A 27,682-nucleotide genomic window follows, 5' to 3' on the forward strand; every position below is an offset into this window, starting at 1 on the left:
GAACTGTTAAAACACCAGGCACCATAAATGGGTGAATGAAAGTCTAAAACATGTTAATATTTTTTATAGGTTTGACTAAAAGACCTACGATCGACCATTTGTCAATGTTAGTCAGGAACTCACTCCGTAGAATGTGGCCATCCTTGTTATTTGCTTATTGCTTTTGGGGATAAGGGTCGTTTCATTGGCCATCTGACTCCTTTGCTCAAATCTGTCACCATTTCTGTCTGCTGTGGACTGAGACTCACTGCAGAAAAGATGCATCTACAGAGCTGTACTATCTATTACCTTTGATTTGTCACTTCTCCACTTTGGCTGCTTACTTAGAGTTTCTGGGTCCATCTCCTTGGAGTTTTAGGGAGATGAACATTTTCCTTCCTCTTTGAGTTCCTGGTACCCTTTAAAAGTGCTCCTGCCCTGCTACTTAGCAGTGGTGGGTGATAATCTACAGAAAGAGTCTTATGTAGTCACTGCATTGGGTCTCAGCCTTAGTTCCAGGGTGTCCTAATCTATACGACAGTTTTGTACGAGTGGGAAAGGGTACTCTCTAGTTAGATGTAGCCCTAGAGGTGCACGCCTTAGTAAGTGGGTCGTAGACCAACTTTCAGCAGTGCACAGGCATCCCACGTTGTTCCACTGGCATTTATAAGTGGTTCCTCCAAGTCCGTTTCCTAAATGGTAAGTAGAACCTTTATTTCACAAAATGTGCTTCTCTTTGTGATGTGGGTTTTTTTAAAATTCTTCCAAATATGAATCACAATGACCTAATAATGAATTCTTTTTCTCATTTGAATTTTATTAAAAATTGTATTCTCTTCCAAAGGCTATAATGCTGGCTACTACAATGATGATTCATTAGCTGAAAACATGATCAAAGATCAGGACCTTGCTTCTTACAAACACTTTGGGCATTTCTATCCTGGCTCTGCTGAAGAGAGTCAATCAGTCAAAGTAATGGGAATAATTTTCAAAATATTGCCTTCTGACCCAGGAAATGCACAGGGCAGTACAATGCTTCAAAGAATTATTTTCTTTGTTTTTTTCAAAGAGAGTAGGAGGTGGGAGAAAGAGAAAGGAGTGTGTATGTGTGTGGAGAGAGAGAGAGAGAGAGAGAGAGAGAGAATAATGAAAATGTGACAACATGTTAATAATCAGTAAATCCAGGAGGAAGGAATAAAAGCGGTTAATTTACTAGCCTTTCAAATGAGTTTTCAAAACGAAAAGTAAGTGTGTATGGATATAGAGAGAGAGAGAGAGAGAGAGAGAGAGAGAGATTGAGAGAGAGAGAGAGAGAGAGAGAATAAACCACCTGGGAAAGAAAAGTAAAATAAGATGGGGTCCAGAGGGGCAGCTGGGGCCTTGGAGGAAAATAGAATCTTTAAATGTATTCTTGCCAGAGACAAAAGCACAGGCTCATTTAAAAAACAAAGGAGGGCAGCTTTATTCTAAAGCCTGCTGTGCACCAAATATAGGTACTTAGATTCAATTCTCCACACTGAGAGGAAGCAATTTACCAGGGTAGAAACGATTCAGTGAATGCGTTTGCCTCACTTTCTCCTGCCCACCTTAACTATTACCGGCCCAAATAATTCCTCTGAGTAACACATTGGGAACCTTTAGCTCCCTGGTACTGGCAGTTTTAATGTGTCCATTGCCAGCAATGAATTTTGTGCCAAGAAAACCCGACTCCTGGCGGTGGAAGGATTAAACAGTCCTCGAGTGCCATCTGTGCAGTGAAGGAAAAGAGTGACTTTGTGCACCCAGTGTGCGTGTGTTGCCATTGGCAGTAAGAAGTGACTTCTGTTTACATGACTACCTCACGCAGCGAACACCTAAGGAGAGAGATGAAAACGGCCACCTCAGTGTAGAGTTGAGGAAGAGGGCGCACGAATGGGGAGCCCGTGAGAAAGTCTGGAAAACGACGCAGGTTGAAATAGCAGATTAAAACCAATTATCCTTTAAGGGAAGGTCTGGTGGAAGAGGAAACACCCTGTTGGCTGATGTTCACCTGGTGAAGTAGGATAGGTGCTATGGACTTTCTTAGATGTCAGGATTTGGACTTGACCCTGTGCTTCTAGACTTTGCAATATGGAATAATTTAAATGAACTTTTGATTCATCGTTCACCAGATTCTAGAGTCAAGGTTAGGGTCCCAGGCAGTATACCTTTGATGTTCCAGGAATTTTTAGCACATTTGGGATATCTGAGAAAGGCTTTTGGCAATTCATCAAATATAGTGTACCACAGGAGAGATGGTTCAAATTTAAACCTCCTGGTCAGGTCATTGACAAGAAAATTCCAGAGAATTTTGTAAAATGAGAGAAGCGATGGAGACCATACAGTTTTTTTATTATAATGTTCCCCTTCAAAAAGTTTTAAAATTAAATCAGAGAAGGTTTTAAGGTTTATACTGGGTAATCCAAAGAATACAATGTTGAGTAAAGCCTTGAATAGCTAATAATACTGCAGAAGGGAAATTTGAGGAGAAACCAATTATGAGTTCAAGAGGGATAGATGGAGGATTAAAGACATACAAGGAAAATCTCATGGGATTCGAAAGGGGATAATACTTCCCTCGAAGAGCAGTATGAGTTCCCCTATGGATGCAGATGGAGACGAAACGACATTCCAGGCAGAGGGGAAAGAGGACAGAGGCACAAAAGGGAAAGGCTCAGAAATATTCAGGTAAACTGGGCCGTTGTAAGAAGGGTGTTGAACACCTGGTGAAAGAGTAAGGACTGGAGTCAGTCGAGTACACAGGAAAGATCTATTAAAGCGTTATGGGTGGGAGTTAATCTCACAGCTCCGTGGGGTATAAACTGGAATGTAGAAGGACAAGCTAAGGAGAAATCAATTGAGTTATTATAAAAGGGGAGATAGTCATGTGAGAGCAAGGATGTGGTTATGAAGAAGGGCAAGGATGTCTGAAGCAGCTTGCGGAAGAGAAGGAATGGGAAGCATTAAGTCCAAAGTACCATGTGAGACAATTAGCAGAAATGAGGACAACCTGATTATGGGACTGCTTTGTAGTGAAAGATGATTTGTGCATGTCACTTTATAGGTTGTTAGTTTTTTTTAAATTTTGACTGAAAAACAAAGATGAAAACACACGCGCAGGCATGAACACAGATTCACATCCTTCTCTACCCTTCCCCCGACCAGGCTTGCCAGAAAAAGCTGAAAGATATAGAACTAAACTGTCTATACTTATGTTGTAAAACTAGAAACTTTGAGTTTTATTGTGTTTTGATCAAATGACTTTAGAATCCATAGTAATGATAACATCTTACAATAATGTATAAATATTGCTCAGAGAAATGTATTAATATGAAGCCCACGTCTTGAGAGCTGTGGAGCAGATAAAGGAAAATTGTTCTCTTAAATTATTCTTGCTTTTGTTTTCCTTTCTTTTTGATTTGCTGTCCCAGGAAGAGTTTGAATTTCCTTTGAAGCATGTAAACATCAGATGATTTGCCTTGTCATCTGTAAGTTTAAGGGTTTTCAACTATCATGACAGGATCAGGAATCTTTCGTATGGACCAAAGTGCTAGAAGAGTCCTTAGTACTTAGTCTAGCACGTATGGAGGCATCAATGTGGCTCTGGCTTTGCATTGGCATCCACACTAGCACATGGGGCTGCCACCGATAGTTGCACCCATAACATATTTCAAATACTATAGCCCATCTGCAGAGAAACCTGCCCACTGGTTCTCCCATCAGGCAACCAGCCTGTTGCATGCTATTGAGTAATTAGGGTTCAATGGCTTTTCAGAGTACCGCCCAACTGTAATTACTCCTCACCTGCTTTACTCAAATCTTGTGTGAAAAAAAAAAAAAAACAACTGTACATATTTGTCTGTGAATAAGAAAATTATAGCCTTGTACATACATCTTAATTATGATAATTCCATAAGAAATTCTAATATACAGCTAAAGGTTTAGAATCTTCTGCGCTCTAAAGGAATATGCTGAATTTGACATGTTTTCTAAACTGAAATTTTTATAATTAAACTAATTATCTGGTGTTGCTTTGTATTTCCAAATGAATGCATATTGTGACCTATATAGCATACGATAAAGACTGTAATTATGCAGAATATAGTAGGGGAAGCTACTGGAGTATCTTTAAACCACCTGTGTTATTTCTTTTTAACAAGAATTTTGTTGGAAATAAAAAAAATATATTTTCTAGAATAGATACATTTTAAAATGTTCTTAAACCACTTATAAATAGGTTTAAAAATGGATCTGGTTCCTCATCTCTTACCTTGTAATGGTCAAGGTTGTCTTCTGCAGTTGGGAGACCCATGTAACGTTCTGTGTACACCGAGTCTATGTTGGAGAAAAGAAAAAGTGTTAATTCATACAACAAGAATTTTCTTCCTTTTATTGGGTTATTTTATGTGCTTGGGTATGTCTTAGCTTGCATGTAAGTTTATATTGTTACCCTCAGAAGTATCTCATCCAGATCATTTTTTATTTGGCTTGTTAATGTGGCCAGACACCTACTCAGACTCCTGCCTTTGCTCACTCTGCCCTAGCCCATTCCCACGTAGCCCTTATGATGAGGGCAGAAAGAGATCAAACTAGATGATCTAAAACCCAGTCAACAATTCACCTGCAGAAAAGTCAAATGTGAAGTGCTAAGACGTAAGAACTCTTTACACTATCATCTGACTTTCTCGAGGAATCTTAATTAGGAAGTCACTTAATGCCTCAATTGTCTTGAATTTTTTGGTCCTGACACAGAATATGCTCTAATTTATGATATACTATTTCCTTTTGGTAATCTCTAATAATGTTCAATTACTAGTTGCATACTTAAATGATATTTTTTGGCAGTTTGAAATTCACTATACTAAAAAGAAAATTCAGTTATCATTTATTTGTTGCATAACCCCATATTGGCTCAAATACTCTATCATAATTCAAGGTAAACATTTGTTTTCTCTCGTTTTGTGGAAAGGCCTCAATTTTGGTGTTATGACAGTTGAGTGTTATGAAACAAATTACATTAATATCTGCAGATTTTAATATCTATGTTAATATCTATCTATCTGAAATGACCTAAGCTCTTTTATCTATATGTGGCAGAGAAACATATATATTATTGATTTGCTTATTTTGAATAATTAAACATAATTTTGTCCTATTTTTAAAAGTGAAATCATGTATCGTATATATCATATGTATATCACATCTAAATCATCTATATCATATGCATCATTTTATATACATATCCTAAAATATCAGTGAGAAAATTTACTGTGGCTGAAGTCTAATGTAACTTTAAAAATCTGAAATAACTTTTGAAAGATGCCTTCTTAAATGACAGATTACAGTGAATAAATAAATATAAGAGTAATATGTTGCCATTGTGCTACACAGGTTAACAGCTTGAATTTCACTGTAATCGTACAGGTATTTCAGTACTTATCTCATTAATTCTTTAAATGAATAGATCATCTAAACCACAACCTTCAGCAGCATTCTCAGCCTTTTTGTGTGACTGGCACTGTAGACTAAAAACTACATCGATAATGAGTGTTAGTTGTTTCACATGTATTCTTTGACATACCATTTCTATGGAAATCAAAATATTTTCCTCCAAAATTAGAGAGCGCAATATTTTATCATTTTGATTACAATGAATACAGACTATATATAATTTTACATACCTAGAGGACACTAAAATAGAAAATACAAAATTTAAAGAACATTTTAAAATATAAGATCTTCATAAAATGCTCATATCTTTTAACATTTAAATGTGAATAACTTATGTTGTACATTTGCTGGAGGGAAAATGTCCATTAAGTACAAAACAAATTTTTCTTCAAACAGTCACAAGCTTCAGTTCTTGTTCTAGAATATAATACCCCTTTCTTATTATGTTAACCGGGTTTACATATGTAAGAAGATCTGAAATTTTAAAAATAGTATTTAAAAATGCATAACGCAGTTGTAAACTTTGAGTAATACGCCTTGAAATACCATTTGTGTATTCCTTCTATATGATCTTTCTGTAAAATTGTTCAAATTTACAATTCTAGAAAGTTCCTATGTGTTAGGTTGGTCCATGTATATCTAATGAAGTTCTCTTCTTATCATCACATATTTCTAAACTCACGAAGATTGTTTCTATTATTTTATTGACCACCAGAGGTCTCCAAAAACAGGCCATCCAATAGAACAATTACTATGAAGCAGAAGAGTGTTAAATGAAAACAAATCCATTGTGCAAGTATCAAATCCCAACTATGTTCTCCAATTTTTTTTTTTTGACAGCAAGATAGCAATGCATATTTTACATTGGCTTCTCTTGACTTGGAGAGGTTTAAAAAAGCGTTTTCCACAAGATTGGTACTACCATATGTTAGGACATAAAATATTTAATGAGCATGTTCATTATCAACGATTCTGTCCTTATACTATATAAAGGACTTGAGTCAGAAGAGACACAGAAAAAAATTCATCTCCTCACCACCTCTGGCTTCTCCCCTACCTATGTTGCACTGCTCACTCTCTTCCCCTTGTGAATTATAGTCTTACTTGTGTATGATGCCTTATAGAATAATATTTTCTCAATGATGAAGAGGATAATCTAGAATGGCTTTCACTTACTTGGAGATGATGACAAAAAATAAAACCCCCAGAAATTCCTCGGTCCCTACTTTCCTCTTTCCACCCAAAGCCCTACTTATACTAGATCTTTACCAGAAGAGAGATACATGCTTCTTTTATTCTGCTAATAAGTGAAACCCATACTCAAGTTAGAATACAGATAAGAAAGTGTTTTTCTGCAGAAATGTAGCATTTGAGATGTTCTGAAATTTGGAAAACAATTTGTTTATAAGATTTATTGATAAGAAATTGAGAAAACAATTTGTTCATAACTGCGTAGGTAACATATAATACCATCCATCCTCTTACAATAGCAGAATAAGTGAGATCATTTCATTATAGGTATCCAGAATGTACCTGTAAGATAAATCAGCTTATTCACTGTTTGAAACACTGAAACCCAAAAAGAAATAGTTTTGTCATTGGAGTTTTAAGGTCAGCGCTCAGTATCTCTTTGTACCTGATAGCAATTACATACCATAGAACTCCCATGATGACACAGGTGCCACAGCTATTCCACACTTGAATATACCACTTCCTGCTCCCAGGACCATCGAGGTTACATACCCTCCATATGACTATGGAATAGAAACAGTTATTTTTATGGAGGTAAAAGAATTAAGGACATATGGTAAGCGAGTCGCAGTTTCCACATTTCTCACATCTTTATATACTATGCCTCTTTAGAGATGAAAAGCATGGTAGAGGAGGCTTAAATTGTCCTTAATTGGACAGTATCTAAAGACTGCATTTTCAGAGCTCTAGTCCCTTTTCTTGGTAGGTGTGAGGGGAAAAGCATCAAAGTTGCTGGGTAGTAGCAATTAAAGAAAAAATAAAAACAATAAACACTAACGCTTCACTGACTTCGACTCATGAGAAAACCCCACCCCCTTCCTCTTTTCCTCACTTCTTCCCTCTCTCCCTCCCTTGTCATAACAGAGGTGTGAGCCTGAACTCATAGGGATTCATTGCTCAGCGATCTAAGACATTTTATTTGGACCTTCTCAGATTAAAATGATAGATATGATTTTCATCTCCAAATATTTACACGCGAAAAATATATTATCCTGCTCTGGGTTGTATTTACTAAGAAATGCTTATAGATTCATCAGCCAAACAACTACTCACCCAGCCCCAAATTGCAATTCTTTTGTCATCCACAAATCCCATTTTTAAAAATTGTCTAAAATACATAGAAAAAGTCCATGAATTAGTATTACGCTGTGTATAGAAAACTAAGATAAATGCACAAATGTGAAACCCTGCCATTTGTTCTTTATTTATTCTTTTATTGTTTTTCATTTATTCTATTAGAAACTAAGATATAATACTTCCAGCAATCAAATAAACATCTGAGATTAATGTCTTTCATTTTTAACTTAAGAGTCAGATAAACAAAGTTTACTTTCATTGGAGTCCATAAAAATTTTGTCTGTGTGTGTGTGTGTCTGTGTGTGTCTGTGTTTGTGCGTGTGTTTCACAGAAAACAAATCCTGGCAGTTTTTTTTCACAGCTTTATATAAAAATTTGCAGCCCAGATGCACTTTTCTTTACATAATTGAATTTAAATCTCTCCAGATGTTTTTCAGTTTGAGAGAGGCTGCCCCTACCATGGAGAAATATAGGGGCATGGAGAACATCTGTGTAGGGCTTGGAAATGTATCCAAGCCTCCCACCTGAGAACTTAAACACCATTCTCTAAATAAATCCCTTTTTATGCTGGGTGTTGATTAGTTAGCTCAGCACCATTATATAAGAACTTTTTCCTTGATGGATTAAGAACTCTTTTTGATGCAAAATTGTGTTCAGTATTGGAATCTAAGTAAAGAAAGGAGAAAAATGTTTTATGTACCTGTTTTTTAGTCTTAGCCTTACATCAAAAGGTGATTTATTTACTTTTTAAAAATGTAGCAAATGTGACTCTTAACTTTGTATTGAGGGACGTGGGAAATCCTCACATTGACCTATATGTGACTTTGAGAATCTGTGTTTTCATTTGATATGTCTTAGGCTGCCCTGAGTTAAGCAATATTAGTTAAGTGATATTATTAAAAAGTATAAAGTAGTTTTTAACTCATCTTTCCATGTAAACTTTTAACATTTAGAATACACATGTACACAAATGTGCAATAAGACGTAAGTGTGTAAGTTGATAAATCTTTACAAAGTGAGCATGTCCTTGAACAAAGATATAGTGTATTACTATCATCTGAGACATTTCTCCTTTTGCAAAAGAAAAAAAAATGAAATATTTTCCTTTTATTGGATACTATAAAAATTTCACCTGAATTTGTGCCATGGTTTTGAACTTTATATAAGTTGGGTCATGGAGAATACATACTTTTGTGCCTAGCTTCTCATTCAGTAGTCTGTGGTTGTCTATATGGTTGTGTATAGTTCTTTTTAGTTGTTGAAATACTATTCTATTGTGTAAACACATCACATCTCACTTTTTTAACTGAAGTTGGACATTGTGGACACTCAATTCTGTAATTTTAGGGCTTGTGTTGGTCAGATGTGAGAGGCTCTGGAAACTATGCTCTCTCTCACAGAGGACTGATCTGGATAAATAAAAATTTTATTTTTAAAATATTACAGCCTTACTCCTCAACAAATTTGTCCTCTCTCTAATCTAAACCTCTCTTTTTTAGTTTTAAGAAAAATAGTTAATTGTTAACTTTAGTATAAAAGACTCAGGAGGGATACTCAATAAATTACCATCTTCTCTTCAGTTGATCCTTTTCTTAAAGACATTTTCCTCCACCCATTTTCAGCATTTCCTGGTTTATGGTTTCACAACATTATTTTAAATCACCTACTTATTATGCTTCCACAGACATCCATGCACTTGGCTATAGAAACTCAGAGATTACATTTCTCATTTATCAGTTGAATGCAATTGAATGTAAGAATTGGAGTGAGACCTGGATTCAAATCCTGACTGACCTTGGCAAATTACCTAACCTAGGAACTCCCATTTCTTTACCTGAAATATGGGATAAGAACATCCACCTCCCTGGGTTGCCGTGCAGCTTCAATGACAATTCAGGTAAAACATTTCCCATGTTACATGCACATAACGGTGTAATCATCTTTTATAATTAAAATTTCTCTTAAGTCAGATCACATCTATCTGTAGTCCCATAACTGGAGAGCACAAGAATGAGTGTGATTCATACTTTACGAAGCTCTTATAATTTGAACAATGAAGGTTGCACTCCACAATTTCCCCAGAATTAGATGAGGAATAACCCTCATCCAGCTGACCATAGGAGCCACTCCTAGGACTTCATGCCTTCACCCTGCTCCGGTGTAAATGGACACTGAACTCCTCTACTTATCCCTGACTGTTGGGACAGTTTGCTTCTTTAGTTAGATGTTTGCTCAGGGGTACATTTACCCTAAGTTTGTCCATGTGTTTGATGAATTTTCAAGTTTCTGTTCCTTGAAGGTGTTATAGCACATATGTAAATTCCTTTTCTAGAGTCACATAGAGAGAGGGATTTAGGAAATATCTTTTTTAGCTTTATATAAATCTATGATGACATATATTTTTATCTAAACACACACAAATACGCTCCAAGGATGAAAGATTACAAATATATCTCAGGATACTTTAAATTCTTTACACTTTGAGAATTTAAAATATAAATTTAAGGGGGAAAATCTGATGTCCTTTGAATTCATCTCCTAATCACTCACCTGGCTGCTTCAATTTGATCTTCAACTTCAAGTGTTCCCAGTCGTCTGTTGATTGCGTGCATGATCTTATCTCCTTGGTAACCACTTCCTCTGCCGTCAAAGCTAGCTACTATAATGTTTTCCGTGCTTGCAAGGTAAGTAGCCCAGTTGAGTGTGAAGGTGGCATCTGCTTTTTGACTACAGGGCCCTGCATACCTGTGAAAAAACCCAAACCGTTGGCCTGTGTGGTTTTCCTGAATCAAATGAGGATCTCCTGTATTTCTATTCCCTGTGGATGAGAAGTGTGCATCTTTTCCAGATCTCGAGCCTGAAATCGTGCCAGCAGCCGAGGTGTCCACCATGGGTCGTCTTTACTTGGCAACATGATTATAAATGGCTGTGCATTTTATTCAAAGATGTCCATCAGTTTAATCTTTGAAGATGGTTATCAAACACAGACTTCGTAGGCCAACATTTTCTAAGTTGTATATATCTTAGAAATCAAAAAAAAAAATTCTCTAATAGTTGGGAGAGGGAGTTGTGTTATGAAAAAATAATGAGGATGACAGCAAATGCAGCTTTGAAGTTATCTTTCCATCTCAGCTTACAAACACTCCTAGACGAGTGTATTTCCTGGGTTGGGACTTCTTGAAGGACCTGTATGATATGCATCCCATCTCCCCCAGGACCCAACACCATGTTGCACACCATGGCCCCACAAATCATTGTGGAGTGGGCCAAAGTATGAATGAACACGATTCCTTAAAACTTCAAAGGAGAAATAGACTGTCTTGGAAAATGGGCACATCGTTTGGCATTCTATTTATTAACAACTTTAACTCCCTGTATCTGTGATCTTCACAATCTATATCCTACCTCCCATACAGCGGTATGCACAGTCTCTCTCAGGCCCTCTCATTTTCTTTTGTTAACCAAGAGAAGCTCCCTCTAGCTCACTGCATCTCATTTCAATATGTTGCCTTTGCACCATCTACAGGACTCCTGGTCCCAGATCTTCTCCAGCAACATATCCCTCCCCAGCCCATCTCTCCTACTCAGCTGCTCACTGTCCCCTCCACAGGATGGGACAAGTCCTGCTTGCCTGTTTTTGCTAACATTTTCCTCCATATACTTAGGAATGGTAGTCAAAAGAACTTTAGTTTTAAACAAATTATGGTATTAATTTTAAACTAAATATTGTCATATTCTAACTTTAAAAAGAAGGATGCAGTCATGCATTTCTTGGGCATGTAAACATTTTTTCTTAACAGCATGTGAAATACCCTGGTCCTTTTAATGATATTAAATTTGGTAAAGTAATAGCTTCCCTCAATAGTGGTTAACATAACATTAAACATTATTTTTAAAAATATAAAACAAAGATTTAGACATCTTAGGACATAAAGAGGAAAATCACTGAAAAGAAATGGGCACTAAATTTACTATGTGTGAGTTTTTTAATTTTCCTAATGAAGGGGAGGCCTAATCATTACTTATTGGGGAGTCAAAGAGGATAAAAATATCACTTTTTCCTAAGAGATCCTTTCTTTAGGATTGGGGCTAAAGCCTAAAGCCAATTAGTGTCACTAAAGTCAAAACGAGGCATAATGAAAATCAAATAGCACAACTAGAAGTTGAAAATACCTCTTTCTCTTTGAGCTTTTATATTTTGTTTATAAGGAACTGGAAATACACTGAAACAAGGCCGTGTCTGATGCTGATATTTGTGCCCCTCCTCCTCCTCCACTTCCATCTCCTTTTTTTTTTCTAGTAACAACAGAAAAGTGATGTCCCTGAGCTTGAGATTCAGTTTTCTCTTCCGTATAATGGGTCCAAGAGAACTTGCCACATAAGTTTGCTGTGTGTACGAAATTACCTGGCACGCAGCAGGCACCCAGCACATATGTTGTTTTGTTTTGTTTTTAATAAAGGAAATGAGTCAAGCTAGGACAGGAAGACTAGAATTGTGGCATTATGGGTAAGGTCAGCACAATTTTAGAAGGATTAAAGTTAAACGTATTCCTAATAATTATCGAAGATATTTTATAAAGCTGCCGTATTTAGAATTCACATGAATTCACAGTTACTGCTCAAACACTTGTGATTTCAGAACTTTCTCTAAGACTTGAAGAAGTTTGGATTATAATGAATACTTTCCTATATCACATATGTTCTCTTCACCAAAAAGGGGAATGGAAAATACCAGGCAGTGATATTTCAGGAACTAAAGAAAGAGAAACCTGATGTCCTAATGAATCAAAGGCAGTTATGGGAGATGTTTGGCTACGTTTGGGGGTAAGGAAACTGTAAAGGCTATTAATACCCATCTCTTGCTCATTAAAATGTCCATGATGAAAGGATGAAGATGGGGACTTGAGAATTCCTTTGGAATTCTCTTGGAGTTCAGAGAAACAAATCAAAACAAAACCCATGTGCCATTAGAAAGAAGGTAGAAAACACAGGTTTGGGTTTGTGATTACAAAATGAAGGGAAGAAATAGTAAAATTGCTTCACAGTGATTCAGGAAAACAGTAAGGATGCACTTGGCTCTATTTTTCAGTAAGCTACACTGGGAAAAAAAAATGTATGATAGTTAACTTCTAAATTATTCCCTCCTCTTGAATACTTACACTTCTATTAGTAGCGGATATTTCTTGGATTTATCAAAATGAGGAGGCAAGATCATCTGATACCAAAATTCTAAACAAACAGAAAGATTAATTAGTGAATTAAGAACAATTATTAGCACATGATTTTGTCTCCTTATCTGTCAGTGATAAGTCAGATCTAGAATTAAACAATTTGTTAAATTAGTTATAGAAGAAGAAAATGAACTGCTTGGATTGAGCATGTATTTAAGAAATACAAACATTCTCTTATACTAGCTCAGATTAGAACAATAAATTTGTTTTTAATGTATCTATTAAATACATTGATGCCTTGCAAAATAAAAGTGCATTTTAGAATTGCTAATGTTTTGTTTTTATCATTCTGTTCTTTGGCATCTGATCTACTTATCTAGTTTGTTTATGGCTTATGTTCTAAGTTTCCCTCCAAAATGTTTTCCTCTTCTTGAATTTCCTTGAAGATGTTTAGGATTTTTAGTTGGCCCCAGCTCTATTTTAAAATTCTGATTTAATAACATTTTTGTAATTTCAATCGCCATCTCAGACCGCAAAGCTGAGTCCCCATTCAGCTGTGTGTTTCACAGAATGAAGTCAGGTTTACAGAGCAAACTGCTACGTACATTCTACATGACCTTCTGCAGATCTGTTTAATTCCTTATGCTTGATTTAACATCAGTTTAATAAAATTTGTTCCTAAATAATGAATCAGTTTCCTTTGCTCCCAAATTCAGGATGATGAGCTAGACTAATAAATACAAAAGAGAGAGAGAAAAAAAGAGTTGTTCCATATTTTAATAAGATTATTTCCAGCTTCGGTAAATTTAACCAGTAAGGGAAAAATTCCCTATCTTTAGGGCTGTTTCTTCCTTACGTTTATCTTTGTTTTCTTTTTTGTTACAATATTTTAGCTGAGAAAAAAAGAAAGGTTTAGGAGTAATATAGATTTCTCTTTAATTGTATTGTACTGATTGCTTTATGCCTTCTAATTAAATGTGCTTACAAGAACAAAAATTTTAATCTCTTATTTTTCGAACTATCAGTCGATCATAATGTTTTTAATGAAAATGCAAAATGTACCATTTGATCTCTGTTTTGTTTGGATTAGTACTAGCTGATTGGAAGTTTTAGGTCCACATTTTTTGAAGATGCACTGTCTTTTCTTTGAGGGGAGTGCTTCTAATCCCCAGCCCAATCTTCCTTTGCTCCCTTCTCCCAGACTCCTCCTCCAGCCCTCCTTTGCTGGCATTTGAATAGTGCAACCACCTCCTAGCTGAGCCCTGTCCCTCTGGCAGCTTCATCCTTCACTTTTTATTGGGTTATCCATCCAGTCCTGTGAGTGCCCTGACCCTAAAACCTGTGGAGCTCCCCACTGTTTACCAACTGAAATAGAACGTCACATCTCAGTGTTCAGTGCCTTCTGCACCAGGCAGTCTAGTTATCTCTCAGAACTCTAAGCTCTTGCCAGTTAAGCCTGATACAAACTTGTGTGTCGGGGGTGGAGGGCAGGACTGGCATTACCTAGCAACTTATTGCAAACTCAGAACCCTGGGCCCAGGCTCACCAGAATGTGTGTTAACAAGGACCTAAATGACTCACGTGCACATCCAGTTTGGATAGCACTGCTCTAAGCTGTTCTTCAGAAGGACCTTATAGGACCTCCAGTGCTTTCCTTGGCATTTAAAATTAAATGAAGGACCTCCAGTGCTTTCCTTGGCATTTAAAATTAAATGAGTTGAGTCTTTTCTATTACTATCTTATATCAAAAAATAATAATAAATCTAGAATAAATCCTGATGGATTCTCCCCTCCCTTATGAGTTGTCAGCATTTTATAGGGGAAAAAAAAAGCAAACAAATAAAAATGAACAAATTACAAGATTTCCTACTCAAAGAAACTCATTGTTCTTGGTGGTCCCTGAATATAATCTATGATCAAGCTATCAGGCCAGGGGCTAGGCTGACTATTGAGAAACAGGAGGTTAGGAAAAATTTGAGATTTCTCTCCTGAGACTGAAGTTTCATCATTTTATAGCCAACTCTAATTTTTTTTTAAATCTCTTTAGGTTAAAGGTAAAATACATTAGGATATCAAGTTAAACACACAATGAAGACTTAATAGTAGAACAGCGTTAGTATTGAGATGAAATTGAACTAGCAATAGTGCATTTTCTCTGAATACCTTTCCTCTTAACACAATGAATTTTATGTAGAATGGTACTATATTTTAAGACAAAAGAATGTAAAACTAGTAGTTCTTGAGACAGAACATTGTATGGAAAAATAACATTAAATTAGATTTATATACAATATAAAATGCATATTTTCAGATCAAGTTATCATATTTAGTTATATTTTTATTGGTGTTTCCATGGAAAGTTCTGTTCCAAGAGAAATTTAACTTACTTGTTTCATTCAAAATAATGAAGTCCAGTTTTTTTGAGGGCATCTGGACATCCTGCAGCATTTCGTCCAAAGCTGAATTGTCTTCCAGGACTCTCAGTTCTAAACAAATGTTCAAGACAGCAATAATTCATTACAATGTGAAGAATCTGAATTGTGCAAAACAATAATGAACAAGTGGGCAATTCACTGATGGGGCTACAACATACTTCAGATTACAAGCTTCATGTTCGATGTCATTGTTAAAGACACTCTAAAGCCAAAGAAAATCTCACTACCTTAAATTCATATCAGTCCTATTTACACACACTTTCCTAAAAAGCAAATGAAGGGTGAAATATGAGACAATACCTTTATCATCGCTGCTGCTATGCAGAGTATAGAGGGGCAGACCAGGGCCTGTTAACATATCAGAAAAAATACGTTTCAGAGGAGTATTTTTTCTTTTTTTAAGAAGATAGCATACTTTTCAAAAATAGCATCTATTACCATTTAACTTTGATGGAATAAATATCATAGTAGATAACTCCTTAATGAGTATTAGCTGTTTTCCCTTCCTACATATAAGTGCAATTTATTACCGGGAAGGCACAGGGCTCTGGTTGCGTTCATTTCCTGAAGCAGGAAGTGAACCGCTGCTCCTGCTGGTGCCTTGGGCACATTATCATTCTTATGCCCAGTTTCCTCTTGTGTGCACTAAGCCATCCGGACCCAACCGGAGGAGAGCTGCTCTCCTTTCTTGCTTTAAATTCACAATCCTGCAATGACTTTAGCAGCTCTCAGGCCCCATCCCCTTTAGGGCGGAGATCTAGATCCAGGCTCACCTGGGGGAAGGGCGGATTTCCCTCCGGCTGCCCCCACCTGCTAAATCCTGGAGCCTAGCAGCACATCTGCATCGTGCCTGACTTGGATAAGCAATTCCTCTCTGGCATGCAAAAGTGTTCTCGTGAGCCACACAAATCTTAACTATTTATCCCAACTGTGGTAGTTGCAGAGTGGAAGATAATGTATAGAAAAGCTATTTTGTGAGCTATTTAATTTTGATGCGTTTGGATATTAATTTTTACACTCGGTCTGAACCACAGAAGGCATTCTCCTGACCTGGGTTTGAATCTGGCTTACCTGCTTAATGACTTAGGACACCATATCTATGCTTTAATATCCTCACATATAAAATGAGGATATTATCTTACATTATAGAGTTTTCTTAAGGATCGATCAAGCTCATGAATATAAAACTTAGCACAGTGCCTAGTATAAAACACATGCCCAAGAAATGGTGACTGAAAACAGCCTTGGTAAAGAACCATAAAGAAAAATATAACAGTAAAGAAAATATGCTAGTAAAGAAAGATTCGGAAAGTTGGTTTGGAGACCTCTTTTTGGCTAGTTCTTTTTCAGAATATCCAGATTCTGTCATTCCGAGAAGGAATCTAGCACAGTGTTTAATGGACGGCTTGGGAGGCAGAGGTCTGTGCTTGAATCCTGTTATACCTTTATTAGCTGTGTGACCTGTGGAAGTCACCTTGCCTCTCTCTCCTTGTCCAGGTTTCTTCATTTATAATAAAGAAAACAATAATAACGATAGCAATAGAAAATAGAGCAGTGAGCATATTGGGGGACCATCCACACACATTTTCTCATTTAAAGGGACAAGTGCATAAAATAATAATTTAAAAAACCACAATATGTATGTATATAAGGATGAAGTCCCTCTATTATATATAAGCTCTGAGGTGTGTTTTCAGTCTAAAGCAAACCTTTTGGTTAGAAGGGGAAGGAAAAGTGATTAACTCACCACTTAACCCGTGAATGAAAAGAAGAGTACTTATATAATTTCAAGAACTCCTCAGACTCAAACGTGGGAATTGAGCAGGGCACAAAGAATGTTTGCTATACTGGACCAAGAAAGGGAGACTTCAGGGATGGAGACACTGAGCCAGGAGGGTGGTAAGAAGGTTGTCGGGAAAGAGGAGGGACCGTCAGCTGGGGAAGTGGGAGGGGAGGGAAAGCCGAGAGCTGGGGCTGGAGGGAGCTACTTCAGATTGACACTGAGTACTCACTGCTGCTGCTCTTGCTTCCTGTCATTAGTTCAAACTTACCTGAACATCTCAGCTGATAGTACTTCGCCTCTTTACTAAATGATACAGAATAATATTGACACCTTTCTTGATGCAAGTTACAACTAAGACACGTCACTTCTGTGTAATTGTTAAGTTGGATTCTGTAAAAGCAACGGTAGAAATTAAGTGTTTGACTAAAAGATAAATGAAAGGAAGGAATTGAATAATGCCATACTGTAGTTTCAAAGATATCAGAATGCCAAAGCAATCCTCAAACACTTTTTAAATCAGATAAACACATAAATTAATTCATAATAACCTCAAACCTTCCATTGTTTAGAAATATCACAAAACATCTAATTAAGTCATTTTCTTTTGTTGGTATGTGGATTAATTTATAATGGAATAAAAGTGTTTGAGAACAATTTCAGTTTACGATATTAGTTAGGACAAAGCAAAAAAAATAAAAGTCCAAAAGTTATTCATCGGCTAAAAAGACTCAAGTCAACAACTTGACAGAGAGCTTACTTATAAAGATTTCTTCCTCCTGGCATTCCTTTATACTCATTACTAATGTAGTATCTGAGAAAAAAGCAAATGAAATATGGATTATGTTTTTAAGAAAAATCAAGTATACTCTATTTAACTCAACACTAAGCATTAGCGCTCATATGAGTGCCTGTGCATTAGTACCTGCCCTTCTTCTATCATTCTTCCCTGTCCCCTCACAGCCATTTCCCCCAGTCATCTCTAAAGAGGAGATTCTTTTTATTTAACAGACTGAAATATCTGAATGCAGAAATTATTTCCTTCATTAAAGTGACGAGTAAAAACTCAAAAGAAGTCTTTTGTAAGAAAAATAGGACTGGACAATTGGTCTGAAGTTGAGACCCCATTTATTTTTACTGTTTTTCATATTTTGATTTATAACAAAACTCCTAGATGGCAGCAGCCCCATGCTCTTGGGAGCGGCAGAGCCACTTCTAAAGAGAACCTTCAAAAACGGCCCAGCAGTGGCAGAATTCTTCCATGGTAAGACCGATAAAGAATGATAAACTTGCCTAAGATTCTAATGAAAATTAACATTTCCTTTCCCACCAACTCGTGCCGGTAGAAATTAAGTGTTTGACTAAAAGATAAATGAAAGGAAGGAATTGAATAATGCCATACTGTAGTTTCAAAGATATCAGAATTCCAAAGCAATCCTCCAACACTTTTTAAATCAGATAAACGCATAAATTAATTCATAATAACCTCAAACCTTCCATTGTTTAGAAATATCACAAAACATCTAATTAAGTCATTTTCTTTTGTTGGTATGTGGATTAATTTATAATGGAATAAAAGTGTTTGAGAACAATTTCAGTTTACGATATTAGTTAGGACAAAGCAAAAAAAATAAAAGTCCAAAAGTTATTCATCGGCTAAAAAGACTCAAGTCAACAACTTGACAGAGAGCTTACTTATAAAGATTTCTTCCTCCTGGCATTCCTTTATACTCATTACTAATGTAGTATCTGAGAAAAAAGCAAATGAAATATGGATTAATTATGTTTTTAAGAAAAATCAAGTATACTCTATTTAACTCAACACTAAGCATTAGCGCTCATATGAGTGCCTGTGCATTAGTACCTGCCCTTCTTCTATCATTCTTCCCTGTCCCCTCACAGCCATTTCCCCCAGTCATCTCTAAAGAGGAGATTCTTTTTATTTAACAGACTGAAATATCTGAATGCAGAAATTATTTCCTTCATTAAAGTGACGAGTAAAAACTCAAAAGAAGTCTTTTGTAAGAAAAATAGGACTGGACAATTGGTCTGAAGTTGAGACCCCATTTATTTTTACTGTTTTTCATATTTTGATTTATAACAAAACTACTAGATGGCAGCAGCCCCATGCTCTTGGGAGCGGCAGAGCCACTTCTAAAGAGAACCTTCAAAAACGGCCCAGCAGTGGCAGAATTCTTCCATGGTAAGACCGATAAAGAATGATAAACTTGCCTAAGATTCTAATGAAAATTAACATTTCCTTTCCCACCAACTCGTGCATGGTAATTGACAGCCTCAGCAAAGCTTTCCATTTTCTAAAGAGTAGGGCACGGACATGGACAGATAAAGTAGCCTTTTCGGGCCTTCCAAAAATTTACTGCCAGTTGAAATTTAACAAAATGCCCCTGAGTGCTAGTTCAGTATTCCAATACAGTTAAGAAAAAGAGGCTACAGCTCTTCTAAAGTAAAGCAGGTAAGAGCAAGAGGTAGAGCTGCTTGGTGGCAGAGTATCAAATCTGCTAAGCATATGTGAAAATCATTAAGGCTTCCGTATGTTACAAAGAAAAAAAGTACTGAACACATTCCAAACAGACTACTCTTTATTTGTAGGAGATTTTTCCCTACTTCTGGGCAAAGAGGGTGTGATTACGAGTATATTCACATCCTATCGATTATTAGAATACTCACAGGTAATCACTGGTAAGAGCTTGTATGCTGATAACTTCCCATGCTCCTTCTGTAATAAATGTGCAATCCTGATGGGATTTTTAAAATAAGAGGTTGATTAGATTCTTCCTCTAATCAAGGGTAATAGAGGATTAAATCATTTATATCAGGAATTTAGATAATCTCAGGTCTTTTTCTTGGGTCTTCCCACCCCATCCACTTACTCCAGATACGTCTGAGGAATTTGAATTAGTCTAATTATTTGTACACTTGACCGACTTTACCAAATGACTTCCACTACCAGTTAGTTTCATAAAAAAGATCAACCTGAAATAAATTATGTATGGATACTCACTTTCTTATCTATTTGGAAAAGACAAATGTGTTTGTAGCCCTCCGTATTGCTGATGATCTTATAGAAGCTATTCCCGTCAGAGGTAAAATGAGGTTCTGAAGGCTTAAACTAGAAAATAATGGAAAAGAAAAAACATAAGTTTCATCTCAGGACCAACTTTAGTTTTAGAAAGTCCTCCCAACACCTGTGCTCGAAACCATGCTTCATTTATCATTTACTTGCCAAATGAAACCAGAGTGTCTCAAAAGAAAATTCTCCTTATAGAAAAAACAGACACAAAGATCTAACTCCTAAGGAATTTTTCGTGAGAAGTAAATGAGAGAATGACCATCAAGAGGCTTACGTAGGACACTCAACACAAAGCAGTGGTTACTGTTATTCTTGGACATCTTCTCTCTTTGGAGGCTAACTCTATGACTTCTGGCTATAAGTGTGCAAAAATTAGCATTAGCCTTTCAATTTCAAGACGTAAATTTCCTCAGTGTCACAAATATGCTTTCTCGAAACAGGCTAATATTATGTTTGACTATTTCAGCAGTTTGGAAGCAGTTTGTAACTTGAGGGACATTTTCCCCTGTCTTTTAGACATATTTCTTTTTGAAAGTCAGACTTAGAAAGTCTTTAACCATTTCTGCACTAGATACCATAAGAAATGTATCATACATTTCAGTACAGAAACATACATAGAGTTATCATTTTATTATAAGCTTTCTCATTTTGCTAAATAGGATCAACAGTTTACAAAAAAAATAGTTGTATGGAAATACAGAATAAAATTTCCATTTTTTACAGTTTGATAAAAGATAGTTCTCAGAACATAATGTAATTTAAGCAGAAGAGTATCTACCCCAGCCTGAAAGGAATATGTCGCTTTACAACTTCGATTTCCTTACTGCATTTGAGAGCAGGTAGGAGATGGTCTTTTAAAATTGTTGGTTCATTTCACCCTCGATGTTTCCTCTCTCATCAGCTTCCATTTTGGGAACGAAGAAAAATGCTTCCTTGTTCTATTTAGTGATTCAAAGCGAATTCATTTATGGAGCAAGCTGAGGCGTGCAGTACACTTGGTGTTCTCATTACAGAGCTCTGAAACACATTCCCCTCTCTAGACCTGTGTTCACAGCCTTATCTTTTTAATACATTTCCCTGTTTCCCCTGGATGGAGTTGTGCCTAGTAGAAATGTGTGAAAAGTGGCATCTGTCTGGTTAAATACAGAGAGGAAAAAACATATTTTTTTCAAAGAGTCGTGAGGAAGTGTAGCATGTCTCTTGCCATGGAGGAAACCACTTTTCATGTTGGCAAACCTCTCCCCTCTGCCCAATCAATGCCTGAAGAAAAGGGACGTGTGAATGCTATCAGAGCTCCCAGCCCAGCTGAAAGGGGCCATATTCCTAGACTAGGGGGCCTCACATCAGTACCCCAGGAGATGCGAAATCCTGACATGTGTTGTGTCACTTTGTTTCTCTATTAAAAGGGGCTTAATAGAAATGGTCATAAAAATTAGGTGTGATTCAGCCTTTATCTTTCACACGAGGTGATGGAGTTCCTTCATCGACTTGCTTCATTTCATGGTCTGGCAGCCACGTGGTTAGTGATTCTGCCCAGAGTGTAGCTTGGTGGGAGTGAGAAGTATGAAAGTCTCTGAGGGTCATCGTGCTTTCCTGGATAAAACACTGTGTCTGGGGCCTAGCCAAGTGCAAACCTGCATAAGTATGATTTCCTCCAGAGAAAAATGCGTAATGGGTGTGGTATACATGCCGCTGAATTTCTGCTGAGTGTACAGTAGCCACATCTCCTCACTCATTTGCTCAGGCTGTGGATAGAAATCGTGTTTTCTGTTTCTAAGCACGTAAGTTCAAAGATGAGGTCAACAAGCACATTTAGCACCTTGACCATCTTTCAGCAATGGCTGCTTTTAACTTATCGGGAGCTACCGTTTGCCTAGACTATGTCTTTTATTTTGTCTGCTCTTCAGTGATGTTCCCCCGTCTCCTTACTTTTTCCAACTGAGTGTGTTATATGTTCTCTGTAAAAATATATCTCTACAGGGAGCATTTAAGTATTTTGAGAAACAGGTCAACTAATATCTATTATTAACAAATAACCTAGGGCTCTTGTTTGGTATACCTACATATTAAATAGCTCTGAGCGTCTGATTCATACTACAGAAAAATCCAGAATTCTTAAATACTTACTCTTCCAACCCAGCCAGTAGCACTAATTTCCAAGTGTTGCCGTGCCTAAAGAGGGGAAAAGACAGTGTTTCAAAGAGAAGTGCGATATGAATTGGATTCCTAGGCTCAGTTTGTGGTAACATAAGAAAAATTGCACTTATAATCAATTATTGAAAACTTCCTTCATTCATATACTTTTATCTATGTAAGTATTTTTTACATAATTACATTATATCATTTACCTCTCTTTCCTAGAGCTCTGTTCTGGGTCCATACCCACATCCTGCCCTAGAAACTCTATAGACATTTCGATTTAACATGCACACAGCTGAAGATAATGTCGTTATCCTTCCTCCATCCCCACCAGCTTGTTCTTACTCTTTCATTTTTCTCCTGGTTAGTGGTACCAATTCACCCAAGCCAGAGACCTGGGAATCAATCTAGACTCCTACTCTTCTCAGTCAACCCCCTCAGACCCTGTGATCTAGTCTGTGACTTATTTTGTCTTTCTCTACTGCTACTGCCTTAGTTCATGTCTTCTCATGCTTCCCTTGGTCCATTGTCCTCAACTCCCGGTTAGAGACCCTGCTGCTCTTCTCTCCTTCTAGTCAGCTCTTCATTCTGCTCAAACCTCAGCCTACCTCACTTGGTAATAGACAGCTGTAGCTCATTATGATCCTCTCTTATTTAAAATCATGAAATAGCTCCCCATGTCTTACAGGATAAGTCCAAACTCTTCAGAATAGCACGTGAGACTTAGTCTATGTCCCTACCTCAGTTCTCACCATTGTCCCTCTCCCCCAGCCTCCAGTCCCATGTACCCCAAGACCCTGCATGCTCCAAGGTATTCACACTGGACGCCTTTGCACAGCCTCTGCTTATAAGGCCCTTAGACCCTTATCTTTCCAGCATATGGCAACTTATTCCAGATGGCTCCAGGTCTCTCCCACATTGTTTCCCATCCCACTGAGCCTGTTCTCAGTTGAGTTGATAATTTTCCTTTGCTTTACATTTCCTGTACCCTTGACCTTGGAATGGTTTCACTGGCAGAAATCAAAGAGCTTGGGGTTTGCAGTTTGCGTTCTGGCTGCCCTGTGAGCTGAGTAAACTCCCTAACCTTACTGAGCCTCAGTTTTCACAGTGTGTGGCTACTGTGAGTGTCAAGTATTATTATTGTGTCAACTATTATTATTGATTTTCATAGTGGTATATTTTACTGGAACATGATAATTATTCAATGTTTGTTGCATAAAAAACTGAATGAGTGAATCAAGATACGAGTTGCCAAACTTTCTGAAGTGAGAAATCTGCCCTGTGCCAAATCAGGATGGGAGCAGCAAAGGAAGGTATGCAAGGTCCATCACTAGAAAAGCAGCCTACAAAAGTGTCCCTGATATATGCCAGCAAATCTCCACCAGGCTCTACCCTTCCTGAAGAGACTAGCTCTCAAAGGAGCTTTAACTCTGATCTACCAGCTTGGCTGGACTTGTGGTTTCCCAACTGGAAACACCCCCAATACTTCCAGGTTGAATTAACACTCTCATGTGCTCAGTGTTGCCACCCTCTCAGACTGGTAGTTATCTATTCAAATTCTAAAGCTATTTACTGCTTTCAGATAGCCGCAGTATGGTAATAGATTTGTGGCCTCTTGATATTTGTTTCGTTTCACATGTACTCCTCCAGTTGTTCCTAATTTCCTGTATTTTCTCTGTTGAAACGCACATCATTGACCTTGAAGCTCCTGGCCCTCTTGGACTTTTGAATTTTGAAATCAGATTCTATCTTCTGGATTTCCAATCACTACCCTTCCCAAGCAATAGTATCCATAACTATAACAGTATGAGTAGTGAGTGCAGGTGAAATAGATATCATCACCAGAGATCAGATTATCTAAAAATTAGTCAAGACTTACCCATTGCCTCAGAGTCTGATAAAGGCTCAGAAAGAATAGAAACTTAAACTTCATATCTTGATTCCTAACCATTCGTTCTCTCCCTGTTTTCATACATCCCTTCAATGATGACAGCTAGCTTTAGAAGAGGAACATCCCATTCAACCTTACCACTAAGCAACTCCAACTTCCATTAGACTCATCATAGTCACAAATATCCATGACTGAATAGTTCTGAATCCTCCGGAGCCACTGTAAAGAAATCCTTTCTTTGGTTACCCATGTCACGTCACACAAGTAGTGATCCCTGGAAGGAAGGAAGGGAGGAAGGAAGGGAGGAAGGAAGGAAAGAAAGAAGAAATGAGAGAATAATTATTTCCAGATCTTAGTACAAATAGACATTTTACTCAATGAACTGAATCTTAATGGGAATACAATTTTAAATGATTGCTGAAAGTGTTTAATACCATCGTGGCTGCTAAGAGGGTTCTATGGAAAGTAACCTCACAAGGTGATCTGATTGTAATTCCTAACTGGGCAGGTCATGGTAGGTGATCACACCCCAGACATATAATTTCTTTAGAAAAGGTTTATCTTTGCCTTAAGCAAGCCCTGGCCATTATTTTTGTGTATCTAGGTTTACACACTTTTGTAATGCTGCTTTTCAGACCCCTCAGAAGCAAAACCACTCTCAAGAGAGCACATAATTTTGTTAACTATCCTGTAATCCAAAGGGACCCCGCTTTCTTTCCACCTTCATGTAATCTTCCATACATTCCCTCCTTAATTCCAAAAGCATAAAAGAAGCTGCAAACTGCTGTTGTCCAAAGCATTTTTTCTCATTCTGTTGAGATCTTGCTTCCAGGCATATCCTCTGTTTGGCTCAAATAAATTTTTAAAAAAATTCTCTACAGGTTTGGATGTCCTTTCATCGACACCATAATATTTTACCTTTTCTTAAAGCTTAAAGTGTAATTTAATTTTAAATGGAAATTGAAATAAATCCAACAGGGGGAAAAGCAGCTAACATTATACCGTGGTTTAGCATACGTGATTCACAGCATGGCTCGGTATTTGTCAAGTCCACAACTTGGCCTTTGGTGGAGCCAAGGAGTCAAAGGTGACATTTTCCCATCTCTTTTCTGCTGTCTTCTGGGAACATTACCATGAAGCCTAAGACACTGGTTAAGATTTGAGTATTTTTCTGGTAATTTGACGTGCTACTCTAGAAAATTCTTCTCATTAGGGTGAAACTACAGCTAACCCTTTTCTCAACTTCATTTTCAAAGGGGAAAAATTGACTCACATCTCTACAAACTCTGAAAATTAAGTAATTATATTCTAAAACTCTTAAGAGTCAAAACATGAAGCATGTGAAGAAATTAAGAAACTCTTTGGTATTTTAACATAAACGTATACAAATGGAGATATCTCTAGCAATGTACCCTCCTCCCACACATACCTTTAAAAATGTTTGGAACTACATTTTGATTTGTATGGAATTTTGAAATGCACGGAATTCATAATTTACTTTTCTGCTAGCCTCCCTAACACTATTTGCTCTGGATATTTTATTTTATTTGCTCCTCCTGTTTCTCAGTGTGACTATTCTTAAATCACTCCTTTCCACTGTTTGATCGAAGCCTTGCTTCCTTTTGTTGAAAGGATTCAAAAGGAATCTTTTCTTCCCCCATCTTGCAGTCTGGCCCTATGGCTGCATTCCCTCCCCCACAGATGCTCTAAACCCTCCCTTGCTCTTTTTCCTTCACAGGCTGTGCCCATCCCTCTTCTTGTCATTTTGCTCTCCTTGCTTGACTGCAAGTTTTCTGAGGCAGGGTCACAGCTGTCTTGTTCACAGGATATCCCCAGGGCCTAGCAGAATACCTGGCACAAAACAGGCAATCACTAAAATTCTGTGGAATGTAGCATTAAAGAAAGGAAAAACATCCTATCGTGTCCTTTGTGGCCAAATAGCTCTTTCCTTCCTCAGAATTCAACAGATCACTTCCTGTCTCCACTCCCTTCACAGATACTAAATCAAATAGCAAATATTAATGGAGCACTTAGGGTGTATCGGGTTCTGGATAAAGCATGTTAAACCCCTCACCACTTCTCTATCCTCCTCTTATAGCTGGGGACACTTAACATGTTCATGTACCCAGGTGTACCTGGGCCTCTAGGCTGTTTCCACTGCAGGTGGCAGATATTGAAAGAAGACTAAATCTCTTCACTTAGTAGCAAAGCACCACATTCCCACAAGTAGGGATTCCTCTCTATTTCAGTCTTTTCTCTTGCTTATTAAAATCCCATATTCACAATCTAGTCTGCACGGCTGTTATTCCATGAACACTTTCTGAAGTTTCCCAGTTGCCCTGCTTTGTTCTATCTGTCATTCAGTCTGAAAGAACTGCCATACTCCTTTAGGTCTTACTCAAATATCCCCTGTCCATGATGCTTTCCTGGAAACACCCTCCTTCCACACTGCTCTTATCAGTCTCATGGTGCTTATCTCGAGGTGACAGGCCTCAGGGTCTGAGTGGGAATGCTTCTTTGCATGCCCAGCAGCAAGGGTACCCCATCTAGCCTAACTCTTCTGTATTGTGGCCAATACAAAGGAATTAAATGAATTAAATGAAATAAAGTGGAAAGGCAAATATTTCTGACAGGGAATAAATACTTGGAAAAGGAATGCAAGAACAAAATGTGAAACAGAAAATAAACATTTTTGAAATAAATTTTCTAGTCCAGGGGTCAGAGAAGTTTTTTGGTAATAGACCCAATAATAAATATTTTAAGCTTTGTGGGCCACATGCTCTCTGTCGCAACTACTCAACTCTGCCTTTGGAGCACAAAAGCAGCCAGAGACAATAAGTAAATGAATGATATGGCTGGGTTCCAATGAAATGCTGAGATTTGAAGTTCATACAATTTTCACAAGGCATGAACTATGATTCTTCTTTTGGTTTTTTCTTCCCAAACATTCAAAACTGTAAAAACCATTTGTACTCTCAGATTATACAAGATGGTCTAGGAATAAGGGGCAGGATTTGCCCAGTGGGCCCTGGTGTGCTAACCCCTGCTCTATACCAGTAGTTCTTATCATTTTAGGTCAAAAATGCTTTGTAAATCTGATGAAAATTATGTACTTCTCTTTAGGGAAAAAAAAAAAAGGATCTCCATACCCATGAACACAATCTCCAAGGGTTCCATAGACATCCCTTAGGAACCTGGGCTCCAGAAAGAGCCTTACCCTTTTCCAAAGTGGCTTGGTTGGGGCCAGGTGGTGGGGGCTGCAGTAAGGAAAGGACAGACCAGGGGCGAAGAAAGCTTTTACACATGATTAGTGTGTCACCTGGTACTGAGTACTTTATCTACTAACAGCTATAAATTATGCTTTCAGGTTCAGAAATCAACCATAGAAAAATAACTCTT

The 27,682-nt window shown here is 37.4% G+C and overlaps 1 protein-coding gene across 5 annotated transcripts in view; it reads right to left on the reverse strand.

Annotated features, from left to right (window-relative positions):
• The window catches only part of DPP4 (dipeptidyl peptidase 4), a 75,304-nt gene that overhangs the window by 9,406 nt on the left and 38,216 nt on the right, over positions 1-27,682 (reverse strand). For 4 of the 5 annotated variants that reach the window (XM_006921123.3, XM_015596624.2, XM_015596623.2 and 1 more), the window contains 13 exons: positions 24,422-24,557; positions 22,381-22,425; positions 20,185-20,292; positions 19,851-19,918; positions 18,858-18,911; positions 17,434-17,555; positions 15,683-15,730; positions 15,335-15,433; positions 12,936-13,005; positions 10,327-10,521; positions 7,753-7,807; positions 7,103-7,202; positions 4,268-4,332 (listed from right to left, as the gene is read on the reverse strand). In XM_006921123.3, coding sequence (XP_006921185.1) covers positions 4,268-4,332; positions 7,103-7,202; positions 7,753-7,807; positions 10,327-10,521; positions 12,936-13,005; positions 15,335-15,433; positions 15,683-15,730; positions 17,434-17,555; positions 18,858-18,911; positions 19,851-19,918; positions 20,185-20,292; positions 22,381-22,425; positions 24,422-24,557 — 1,165 coding nt within the window. Of the gene's footprint in view, positions 1-4,267; positions 4,333-7,102; positions 7,203-7,752; positions 7,808-10,326; positions 10,522-12,935; positions 13,006-15,334; positions 15,434-15,682; positions 15,731-17,433; positions 17,556-17,922; positions 17,977-18,857; positions 18,912-19,850; positions 19,919-20,184; positions 20,293-22,380; positions 22,426-24,421; positions 24,558-27,682 lie in introns of all 5 variants that reach the window. The other variant, XM_025039247.1, reaches the window with a different exon arrangement.

This window comes from Pteropus alecto, unplaced genomic scaffold, assembly GCF_000325575.1.
Source record: "Pteropus alecto unplaced genomic scaffold, ASM32557v1 scaffold3, whole genome shotgun sequence".
NCBI lineage: Eukaryota > Metazoa > Chordata > Mammalia > Chiroptera > Pteropodidae > Pteropus > Pteropus alecto.